The 12,390-nt window shown below is 44.4% G+C and overlaps 1 protein-coding gene across 1 annotated transcript in view; it reads right to left on the bottom strand.

The window, feature by feature from the left end:
• Window positions 1-12,390, bottom strand: part of ARHGAP42 (Rho GTPase activating protein 42) — a 248,484-nt gene that overhangs the window by 9,465 nt on the left and 226,629 nt on the right. The window contains exons 20-22 of the mRNA XM_030887682.2: window positions 10,690-11,070; window positions 10,161-10,317; window positions 6,884-6,946 (exon numbers count right to left, since the gene is read on the bottom strand). Of these exons, the coding sequence (XP_030743542.1) occupies window positions 6,884-6,946; window positions 10,161-10,317; window positions 10,690-11,070 (601 nt within the window). The remainder of the gene's footprint in view (window positions 1-6,883; window positions 6,947-10,160; window positions 10,318-10,689; window positions 11,071-12,390) is intronic.

The raw sequence follows: 12,390 nt of genomic DNA, 5'->3' as shown, positions 1-12,390 counted from the left end.
TATTTAGACCTCTATAAATGCCCTTTGCCTCCTAGTTCTTTCCTCTATTTCCTTTTACTTTCCTCTTGTCCCACTATCATGCTTAGCCTTCATTTTGGTTTCAGTAATTTCTCCTGGTTACATTGCCCTTGTTGAATCCCTACCAGGCCTCTCACATTGTCCTTGCCACTAATTTTGGATCACTTGTTCCCTTGTCCCTGGGTTGGTCAACACCACCTCCTTTCCCCCACCTCCCCCTCTCCCAAGTGCCCGCCGGAACCATCTGTCTGTTGTTTTCTCCTCCAGACTGTTCATCCAGCCTATCTTATCTAGATCGACTTGCAGAGATAAGAATATGCACACAAAAACAAGGCATAACAAGACAAAGCGACAAAAGAGAACACAACGCAACAACAACAAAGAAAACCAAAGGCCCAATAAACTAATTAATTAAAAGAATAAAAAGAAAAATTAAAAAAAGAAAAACCTGTAAATAGATCAAGCTCTGTTTGTTGACCTCAAGGAGTGTCCCTCAGTCGAGTCCAATGTGGTGTCATGCTCTGGCTCCAAAGTCTATCCTTGGCGCTCCCTCAGGGCCTCCCTGCTCTGCTCCTCCCACTGCTCTGCCACATGCCCTTAGGGTTTTGTCTCGGTGTGGTGGGGTCAGACTGGACCAATCCAGACACTGAGTCTCCAGTGTTGTCCCCCATAGGGCCATGGGTCAGTAAGAGACATCGTGTCTTATTCTTATTTTAAATGCCAAAATTAAGTCTTTAACGGTCTATATCAATAGATAGGGAGCTCTGGTTGCATAGTGGCTATGCGTTGGGCTGCTCACTGCAAGGTCTGCCATTTGAAACCACCAGCCTCTCTGCTGGAGAAAGACCAGGCTTTCTCCTCCCATAAAGAATTACAGTCTTGGAAACTCACAGGGGTACTCTCCCCTGTCCAATAGGGTCACTAAGAGTCAGCACTGACTCCATGGCAATGAGTTTGTGATATCAATAGATAACTTATTTTTCATGTCAGTTTAAAAACATGTGAGATCAGAAAATTGCACACCAAAATGTTCCTAGTGGTTATCTTTTAAATGATGAAGTCACGCGCCACCCCATGACTATTAAGTTCAACCTGACTCTATAATACAGAGTAGAACTGCCCACCCTACATGTTTTCCAAGGCTGCAATCATTTTGGAAGCAGACTGATATAACTCCTCCCACAGAGCAGCTGCTGACCCACCGACCTGATGGCACCAGCTGAGCACCTAACTGCCGTGCCACCAGGGTCAATGAAATTAGAATGGGCTTTGATTGACTGCTGGAGTTTATTAGTAAACCTGAAATTCTGAACAAGAAGAAAACCTTTAGTTATTATTCTTAAGAAGTCGTGTCTGTATAACCTACTGCGTTCGAACGTATCGGACCTGTGGGGCTTTACTGCATTGCTCTTCAGGTTTCCAAGACTGCAAATCTTCATGGAGACTGTTGGCTTCATCTCTCTTTCACAGAGCGGTTGGTAGATTTGAACCCACTGTGGACCAGGGTCTCTCTTGATCTCCTTGACTTTATTGTAGCTTCTACCACTGCTGGTTAAGCCCTCTCCTCCTGCCCACTCCTTTAGCTCTCCTCTGCCAGGCCCTACATAAAGATGCACACTCACCCATTTTCCCTATTTTCCTCAATCAGCTTCATCCCTGGGTTTCCTCACAATCCATACAGCAGAGAGGCTGTTCAAACGACCAGTTCCATGGCCTCTGGGGAAATTTTCAGCTGCAGATTTCCAAATGCTTCTTGGCTCTTCAAAATCTACAGCCCAACTTCCCTTTCCTCTGTAAACTCATAAACTAAGATCACAAATAAATTATCATTATCTCTGATCTGCAGTCTTAAAACTTGGAAACATTTTTATCTTTCTCAGTTCTACTATCACAGCAGTTGCTTACTCTTTCTCATGTGCATAAAAATCTCCTATAGCTTCATGTCCTTTTATCACTGTCTGAATTAAGGTCTGTTACAGTTCATCTAGAAGCCCTGGAGACGTACTGGATTATGTGTTGGGTTGCTAGCCTCAAGGTCTACAGTTCGAAACCATTAGCCACTCCTTGGAAGGAAGAAGAGGCTTTCTACTCCCAAGAGTTATAGTCTGGGAAATCCGCAGGTGCAGTTCTGCTCTGTCCTATAGGATCACTGGGAGTTGGGGTGGACTTGATGGCAGTGAGTAAGACATTTCATCAATTCCACCCCTAATGGTTCTCTGCCTTCATAACTTCCTGGGGAAAACCACTAACTGACTTACCTGATAAGGTGTACCTTATTGTCCAATGGTCCCAAAGACCCTGCAGTAACCCCCAAAGGCATTACTTTCCAATTGTATAAGGCCAGCCACAAAAATCCCTCAACTGCTCTCTTTCCCAATCACTCCTTCTCTTTCTTTTATCTCCACTACTCCCACCATCCTTCAGGGCCCAATTTAAAACGGACCCCAATTTCCCAGAAAGCATGCAAAACATGCAATGTAGGATTCAGTGAAATTAGTTAATGAAACCACCTGGACTTCTAAATGTTGTTCAGATGCATTTAATGGCACACAAGATCATCAAGTGATGTTAACACATTGATTTGAGGCATGAATCAAGTAGGCAAACAGTTTTAACAAAACTGATCACAACCATGAGGTACCCTGTTGGGTTAATAGGGTACACATTGGGCTGCTGACCTCGGGGTCAGCAGATACAACCCCCAGCTTCTCCTCAGGAGAAAGACAGGGTTCCCTACGCCCATAAAGACTTAGTCTCGGGACCCCCGGGGGCAGCTCTCCTCTGCCCTGTAGGGCCACTAGGAGTCCGAATTGACTCAATTGCAGTGAGTCTGGTTGGACTTGGTTCTTGACAGCCATGATATTTATTATTACAATTGCAGAGAGTAGGTGCTGTGCTTTAAACGCGTTAATTAAATAATATATTATTTATGTACTTTAAATACATTATATGGATACACAGAACAATATAGGGGGAAAACCCCTCATAGTTATAAACATAGTTTTTTGAAGAAAACAGATTTCTGAAATGATATCCAAGGTTCGACAACTAGCAAGTGGTGGGACAAGAAGCTGCGCACGTTTCCCGGAGGCTGAGCTCAGTGACACGCTCCGGCGCGCTGGGGACAGGCTGACAGAAAGACTGTGGCACGAATGAGCTACTGAACGGACTCTAAGTGTACATGTTGCCCGACAGCTCATGGGAAGTTGATTCTGGGGCTGGGGGTTTGGATACACAAGCATCTTCAACATGTGTAGGTTGCTAGTTGAACACAGAAGCATATATTACATGACAGTGTATATTATATAACAGATGTACTCCAATAATAAGCACTCCTCTCTGTTTGTTTTTAAGAGCTCGACGGGATGGCCTCTGGTTATGTGGGAGCTCTCAATGCAATTGATTACAGGGTCCTAATAAAGGGTTCTACCACCTAGAACAACCCCCCCCCACCACCACCACCAAAGCAGACAGAAACATTTTCTCTGCAGGGCCGTGTGAGGTCCCAGGGGGCAATGGTCGACTCACAACTGCCCACAGGGCTTTCTACGCTGTATCCAGAGTCCGGATTGACTCAAGGGCAAAGCGTTTGGTTTCTGCTTCCTCAGCTTACGGAGCCCTGGCGCAGTAGTGTGCTACATGTTGGGCAAGGTCAGTACTAGGTGCTCCTCGGGAGAAAGATGAACTTTTCTACTTCAACCTGAGAAATCCACCTGGGCAGCTCTATTCTGCCCCACAGGGTCAGCAGAGTCCCATCGACGGCAGTGAGGGAGAGTCTTGACGGAAGCAGACCTGCGGACCAGGGCCTGGTGGTGGGTGCGGAACACCAACCTTCTTGGCTAGCAGTTAAGTGCTCAACCACTGAGCCACTAGGGCTCCTTAAAAATCAAGCTAAAGACGTTCAAATGATGACAGCATCTCAGATAAGTGGGGTTTGCCCTGACGTGCAGGACAGCTCCTTTTCCCACGACCTGGCTAAACAGGAAGAGATGTTGAAAGTGGGGGTAAGGTACATGCAGATGTACTTGGATTGATCAGCTACACAAATGAGCTATTTACCTTTATACTAGTAAAATATCAAAGTAGCTGTACCCTATGGAATGAAAACAAAACAAAACAAACCTTATAGCATGAGGGTCCTCCCTAGCTTTGGACAAAGCCCCAATCTTGTGACAGCCATCATTATCCCTAGCAATCGGTCAAGCCTATGTAGGCTGTTTAATAAACGGTTACAGAATGAACACACATACTTTTATAAGGTTGGTCAAAATGACAGAATTGGATAATGTCTACAAGAATGCGGCAGATGGACTTTAATTAGCTGTGGTTGCTTAGCTTCACAGTCAGTCTCCATTAGCAAGACACAGCACACTCAAAAATGCTGTCCTACAGCTAAAAGAAAAGCGAAGGAGTGTTATCTCGCTTTTATGCTTTTTTGAAAAACAATACGCATTTACTCAATGAATGTCTCCTATCTGCCACCGAGGCACTGGTTGCTGGAAGTGAAAAAAGCAAAAAAGACAGAAATAAGTTGCCCTCATGAAATTCCATTATTTTGGCCGTATTCAAATTCAAAACCCAAACCCACTGCCGACAAGAACCCTTTGGACTGTGAGAAGACAGAAACAGGGACTTTAGAAGCAAACACACTAATAACAGCATGCTGTAACGACGGACATCCTTTGAACAACAGAGTAGAATGTGTAAAATCAAGAACCAATTAATGAAGTGCTGACCTCAGGAGAGAGAGAGAGAGAGAGAGAGAGAGAGAGAGAGAGAGAAAAAGAAAAAGAGAGAGAGAGAGAGAGAGAGAGAGAGACAGACAGACAGACAGACAGACAGAACCATCTAGGGCATTGGCTCTACTACACCTCCATTATCCTTAAAAGTAGCCCTGGTTTAGTGGAGAGACCGAAACTCTGTTACACTGCTGACAGACTTGTAAGATGGCATGGGGCTTCCTTAGAAAACGAAGTAGAAAGAAATCCCACATGATCCAGCAATTCACTACTAGGTAAACACGAGACCAATATGAGCAGAAATGGATATATGCATATCCATGCTCATGAGAGGATTATTCACAGCAGCAAAAATATAAAAACAACCTAAATGCCCACCGATGATGGACAAATAAACGATGGCACAAACACGCAGTGGAATATGATACACTATTCAACAAGACTCTGAGAAACACCTCATTAACAGACGAACTGGAGGACACTATGCTGATTGACATTGGTCGATCACAAAGGGCAAATATTGTATGAGAGCACCATTATTAAAAGTTAAGAAAATGTTTACGCACATAAAGAAACATTATTTGGTAGTTACCAGGAATGGGTGGGGATGGGTGAGTGAACCTCTAATTAGAGAGGAGACCCTAATTAACTTCGGCAAGGGGAAAGATAACACACAAGAAGTGAGGGGACAGGATCAAGGCAAGGAAGACACTAGGAGGTGCACAAGAATAGAAGACAATAAAATTAAACACTACTGCATGTGCAATCATCTAATAATATTTATAATCAAGAATCTACAAGTAGATATGTAGATGGAAATTTCATCTGAACACAAATGGGAAGGTGAGTGGAAGTACATCATGAATATATATAGGCTTGGTAGAAGATATTTCTACATATGTATGTGCTGTGAGTATATCAAAGTTATAGGATATCCCAGAGGCAAAGTTCTGAAAATGTCTTAGCTATAACCAAATGCCTTATTGGAATGAGCCATTGAGCTTGGGGATTTAGTATCGTAGTCTTAGGGATCATGTAAGTCAGTTGTCCACAAAGGTAATGTCACACATACTACTTCAGTGAGTAGCAACTGAGGCCTGAAGATATTGAGCCATCAAAGGTGCTACTGTTGCTGTTTTGCTCTCTGGACTAAAGAGGAGTGAAGAAAACCAATGACTTCAGGAAGCAATTAGTCAAAAAGATCCTAGACCAGGACCACAGGGAGTACATCTTCCACTGCCCTGAGTCTGGAAGAACTACATGGAGTCCAGCTACCACTACTAGCCATTCTGGTCAGAATGGCAACAGAGGGTCTGGGGTAGAAAGCAGAACACAACTCCAAACAAGGAAACAGGATCAGCCCTACAGGTCTTGTGGTCACTTCCGGTATCCTCAAGAGGGTGGGTCCTAGACCCCAATCAAGCCGGGAATGGAGCCTTCTTGTGCCCTTCGCCCAGGATCAACTTTCGGCCTACACACAGACTATTAAAATGAATCGTAAGAACAAGGAGGAAGGGACGCCTCAGTACAGTCAACCATCAAAACCCAAAGGGCAGCGTTGCACGAAGAAAGCTCAGAAGGCAGAAAGGGGCAAGAGAGGGCACCCAGGAAAGACGTGGGAAAGGCACAGGGGATTACAACCAATGTCACAAACAACACGGGTTCGCACTGCTGAGTGGGAACCAATGTCCTCTTACACTTTTATCCAAACCACAATACAACATTCAAAAAACATAAAAAAAAAACCAGCTATAATTTCTAATGGAACTCATGACAACTCCTTAAGAAAAACAATTAAATCACCCTTGAAAGTCATGGATATACTTTGGAAATTTTCCCACAAATGCAAAGGGTTACGTCAACTTGTGCTTTTTTGAAAGTGTGTATATTTAGAACTCTTGCTCTGTGGAGATTTTAGCAAATGCAGCTTCATGGCACTCATTTGAGAAACTAAATAAAGTTTACAGACATGATCTTCTCTCCAGAAAATAACACGTGACAGGTCCGTGTATGTGACCGTCTGTATAACCGAAGGGCAGAGATGTCACAGACGACTTCTCAGGTCAAAGCAATAGCGTCACCGTGGTAGATATGTTTTCATTCCCTTCAGGACTTTGAGAACTTACCGCCCAGAAGAAACGGGCTTAATCGAACCGACATTTTCAAACAGCTGGGCTTTTGCTGCCACTCTGAAAAAGAATTAAAATAAAAATTTAATTATAAAAATAATTTTAAAAAATTTCCCCCATTAAACCAGTCAGGAAAATCATTCCACAGAACGGGATTCAATGTCATTGGCTAAATCAAATAAAATGATTCGTTCAAAGCCTCCACTATATTTGAACTGGATTTTCATCGTGACAAGTCCTTATGTGGAAGAGATTTTTCTCTTCCGTTTCCAGCTCAGTGGTATCCGGCTGCAACGAGCCTATGGCTACCATCCCATGGGGGTTTGCCAGTCTCAACCTTCCCACCTCAGAAAATGGTGTGAGTAGAAAAACGAACATTTTCTCCCCGCTCTGCTTGCAGGAGTATGTGATTGAGTCTGGTGGAGCCACAAGGGAAACGTAAAAGAATCAAACACAACATGACAAAGATGCATCACCCTCACTCGCATAGAGTGAAAAAGAAAATCATTCCATGCGCTTTTATATTTGAACACGGTTCTCATCAAATGAAAAGGAAGAACTATGGAAACCCGGCCAAGGGGTGAATTCATGAATTCACACGCTGTTTCAGACCACGGCGAGAAAAGGGCCTGTCCTGTTGGAAGAGGTGAGGCCAGGAGGAAAGAGGGAACAGAAATAAAACCCATGCTCCCTAGGTAATAGATGAATGGATTTTTTTTTTTTTTAATTTTTAACTTAGCTTTTAAAAAGTGGATCCTTTTCTTTAAAGTCAACCCCCCCCGTGCCCCCAGGGAAGGTCAAACAACAACAACAACAAACCAAACAAACCCCACTGCCACTGAGATTTTGACTTCTAGTGACTTTATGTAGGGTTTCCAAGACTGTAAGTCTTTAAGGGAACAGGTGGCCTCACCTTCCTCCGGAAGAGTGGTGGGTGAGTTTGCGTCCAGCGCCATGCAGTTAGCAAGCCAACGCTACCTGACAGTCAGTGCCACAGGGATATTTGAAAATCTCAGTGATCATTTTACATCCAGTGTAAAACATGCAGGAAGTCCTGGTGGTGAAATGGTTGAGCACATGAACTGCCAACCAAAAGGGTCATGATTTAAACACCCCCCCACCCCCCGCAGCTCTACGGGAGACAGAACTGGCAACCGGCTACTGTCCTGATTACGGCCAAGAACCCCTCCCGTCGAAATCCAGTGGGCTCGCCTCAAGAAAACTGACGAGATAGCCCTTGGCGACAACAAACTGACACTCCTCATTTTAATTTCTATTTTAACTATTAGTACAATCACAAAAAAGAGACTCTCCTCTTTCCCAAATGATGGGGGGTTTATAATTCTTCCATCTCCCCTAACATATTGGATCAAAATTTAATTTTCCTTAATGGCTAGAACTACACACACATGGGCGTAGACAGAATTACAAATTACACATCTATCTTTACAATGATAGTTTGATTTCTGACCAAGAGTGATAACCTATGTTGAACATGCTCTGAAACCACAAAATGATTACCAAATAAAAGGACGAATGAATGTATTTAATACATTGTTCTTATGGAAACAGACTTAATGAAATCTCTCGTTGGACTTTCAGAAAGAATAATTAAACTGTCAAGGATATAATCCTCTTCAAAATGGGCATGAGATATTAAGGAGACGCAGAATTCAAGTTAGAGAACCTTCCCTAGGCAACTCAACGGTGCCACGTACTAGCTGAGTATAAACAAATAAGGCAAAAACCATTGCTACAAAATAATACAAAGTTCCGAAACAAAACTGCCAAAACTGTGAAGCTATTGCTTCTCAACCTATCCTCCGTCTGGCTCTACAGCCTTCCAAAGGCTGTGTTAACCCCCTAACCCACCCTTCCCCGAAGAGTTAGTTCTGAGCCCTCTGGTTACACCGCTTCAGAACGGCATTGGGGGCCTCCTTGAGGACTCGGATTCTCTTCCTTGAGGGGACAGGAAGAAGTCTGAAATGACAAGATCAGGGCTGGAAGGTGCAGGGGGCCATGTTTTCTAACAAAATTCTCACAGGACAGCCCTCGTTCCTCTCCAAGGATGAGCCGATGCCTCGTCATGATGAAAACCAAGTCCTTGGCACACCTCTTCTGATCCATCTCTCACCGATTCCTGACTCTTTTCTTAAAACCTCTTTAAAATAAGCCTTTGGGTCTTGTGAGAAAATCTATCAAGATTGCTCCTTTGGGATCCTTTCCGCCACCTCCATCCTAACCCTTCCCCCATCCTACCCTCTTCCCTGACAAACAACAACAACAACAAACCAGTTGTCCTAACTTGTTAAGCTGACGTGTCTGCCTGTAGTTCAATGGGCCCAGCAGATCCCTTCAGGAGCCCTTGTTGATTGGACACTAGAGGTTCCGAAGGCATGCTAACAAGACTAAGTCAAGCGGATGGCTGAGCGAACTGTCTGGAGCCAGGCTCTGATTGAAGAGACGCGATCACACACACGTTGAGTAGAATGAACTCGAGCATATATGAATGGGAACTCTGAGAGCAGTACTTTTTGACTTCTCCTTCTGTATGAAGCGGAGACTTTCTAAATATCATTCATTTTCACCAGCTCTAAAATGGGGTTGAGGATACCTATCGGCAAAGGCTACTGTGGACATCAAAAGAGAGAGAAAATACAAAGGCACCTCGTGGTCATTCATAATGCATTTAAGGAGACGCGCAGCAAATGTATGGAAAACATGAACTGGAGAAAGTTTCCCTCTTTGGATTTGCTTACTCGTTTACCCAGGCTCTCATTTTTCTGTCACTCATCCATTAGCAATGACTTCTGGGTCATTTCTTTTAAACGGAAGTACCTCCCACAGTGTTAATAGACAAGCGCTCTATAAGCTTGTTTAAATTGGTGAGTTTTCAGCTAGGGGTGACATGTTATGGAAAGAAGAGGATACCAACCCTCATCAGGCAGAGGTACTGCACAGTGGTCTCTTTAGCTCAGAGGCAGATGTTCAACTTTTATAGGCAGGCTACTAGTTTCAAAGTCCACAATTTATTAAACAGGTCTGAGTAGGTCCTGAAATTAAGCCATGGCTCTATTTCTAAGTGAAAAGCTTGCATGAGATTGTTTATCTATCAGAAAGCTGCTCTAAATTGCACACCATTTTTATGAGGGAATGGGGTCCTCCAGAGGTAGAAGAACCTACAGATGAGAAGTTCGGCCACGGGCTCCTGTAGATACACGATAGCCCCTGTATTGTTAGAGGGAGACACAATTACAAATACTTTCACACTTACACTGAACCAGGCCGTTGATAGCCATTGCTTGAAGTGGTGTCTAACCTGGACCTCCTGCACATTTTTGGAGGTAGGTCTGGGTTTGGTGGGGCTTTAGGCGACTCTTTGGAACCTATGGAAGTTAAACTTTGAATGGATCCACTGTAGCTCTTGTTTCCTAAAAAGAAAGCCCAAGGAAACAGGCAAGGCGCTATTAGACAAAAGCAAGGCAATAACACAGTACATGTGCATAACAAAAGGAAGCATTTTTCTCTGAGCCCAAATGGGAAGGTACAGAATGTTCTTTGAACACAGCAGCCCATCACTCAGGGAGATCACAATCTACAGTAATTACAAAGACATCACCCAACGGAGATGGAGGGAGCGATCTAGGTAAAAAGTCACAGCCCACAGGAGTTTTAGAATTCTTAGCTTGGGAACAAAGCAGATAAGCATCGATAGTTTCTCCACCATTTAACTTTTTCCTGCTTAATCATGCTGAAAAATAAAGCCAGTGGCACTGAGACAATAACATCAGGCACAGACGTACCTTCGGCGGCGGAGATGGATCTGAGGGAGGAAGCCGAGGACCTTTTCAGTCCGGCCAGCCCATAAGGCCCTTTCTTGACCAGGTCTATGGGTGGGGACACGTCCCCGGGGCTGGTGACTGAGGCGACACTCTGGCAGTCCGATTCCGCATCAGTTTTGGTTGCGTCTTCTCTAGAACTCGATTCGGGACTAGTAGTCCAGAGACCAAGGCTTTTCTGCCCATTGGCAGGCGATGGGGACGCGATCCAGGGAATCCCACTGGATTTCTCCCTGGGCTGGCAGGGAGTGGACTTTGGCGTGCTGTTTTGTTCCGATGAGTGAGAGGAGAGGGATTCGATGCTACCCATGGGCGTGCTGTCCGGGCTGCTGCTGTACGAGTCACCTGAGGAGCAGGAGGAGAGGGACGAGAAAAGCCATCGCTGCGACCACTTGATAACAGCACCGCCCCGACCTCCTGTGCTCAGGGAGCTGCCTGGCCCACCGAAGTGAGGGTCTTTCTTGGGTGGGGAGAACTGTCCGCGGTACTGCGCAGAGGTTTGAAAATAAGCAGGAGTAAAACTCTGTCATGGAGTCGATGCTGTCCCGTAGAGAGCCCATAGGATGAGGCAGACCCGCCCCTGGGAGACTGTAACTGTTTACGGAAATAGAAAGCCTCCTCTTTCTCTGGGGGACCTGCTGGTGGTTTTGAACTGCTGACCTTGTGGTTCGCAGCCCAACACGTCACCACTACGCACCAGGAGTCTTCAAAATAAGCGTTACGATTCAGGATATACAGCTTTCCCCCAGTACTAGCCTAGGAAGACTTTTTTTTATATGCACTCTGTCCCTATACAATAACTTTACTTCTTGAAGTGTTAATGGACTGGCTTGAATTCTGACCAAAATTTGCTTCCAAAACAGGACATGGCAGTAAGAGAAAAATGATTGGGAGAAGGATGTGAGAATAGGTGATGAACCTGAAGAATGTAATCAATCTTGCTGAGATGCACGGTAGAAACTGCCAAAATGGTGCATGGATGCATGTATTTCCACCCTTCCCCTACAAAGAAGTCAACAGACGGGGATAGACTATAGGGATGTTACTGCTTCTTTTACTTTTCTGATCTTACTTGAGTCTGAGTTATAATCACAAGAGGCCTCCTTCACTCAAAGGCCCGTCTCAATGGCAGTAGCAAATTAAAAGCTGCCCACAATGTCCAAAGAGAGCATTTTCCCTCCCCCTTGCCCTGCTGAGACTCTAACACCTAAACATTGCCTACATAACTGAGTTTACTTATTTTTTAATATACTTGAAAAAAACATTGGAGAAGCTGCAATAATAAAATATGCTATAAAACATATCTAAAACTAAAAAATGATCTACTCTATTTTTATGAAATATTGACTGCTGGGGGAAAATTGGGGGATGGAGGGCCTTCGAAAGGGAATGGCCACAGTGTCTTCCATGGCGTATGGGCGCCTACTACCCACATCATCTTGTGGTGTGGCTCAGAACAGGAGTTAGTGATAACGTGAAGTGCAGCTTTCTACTTCTTCCTTCCCTTGGAGACCCAAGAGATGATGTCTTAGGACACAATGTGAAAGGACAAAAGAAAGTGCCTGCTTTAGCCAGACCTCCTTTTGCTTCTTCTCTACCACTTTGACAACAGGACAAAACCTATTACAAAATCGTACCCGATGCACTGCAGCACAGCTGCGGGGG

The sequence above is a fragment of the Echinops telfairi genome, unplaced genomic scaffold (genome assembly GCF_000313985.2).
Source record: "Echinops telfairi isolate 266 unplaced genomic scaffold, ASM31398v2 ScPeMD7_7421;HRSCAF=8459, whole genome shotgun sequence".
NCBI classification, from domain to species: domain Eukaryota; kingdom Metazoa; phylum Chordata; class Mammalia; order Afrosoricida; family Tenrecidae; genus Echinops; species Echinops telfairi.
The sequence above is the reverse complement of the archived record's forward strand: the minus strand, read 5'-3'. Positions and strand labels throughout refer to the sequence as shown.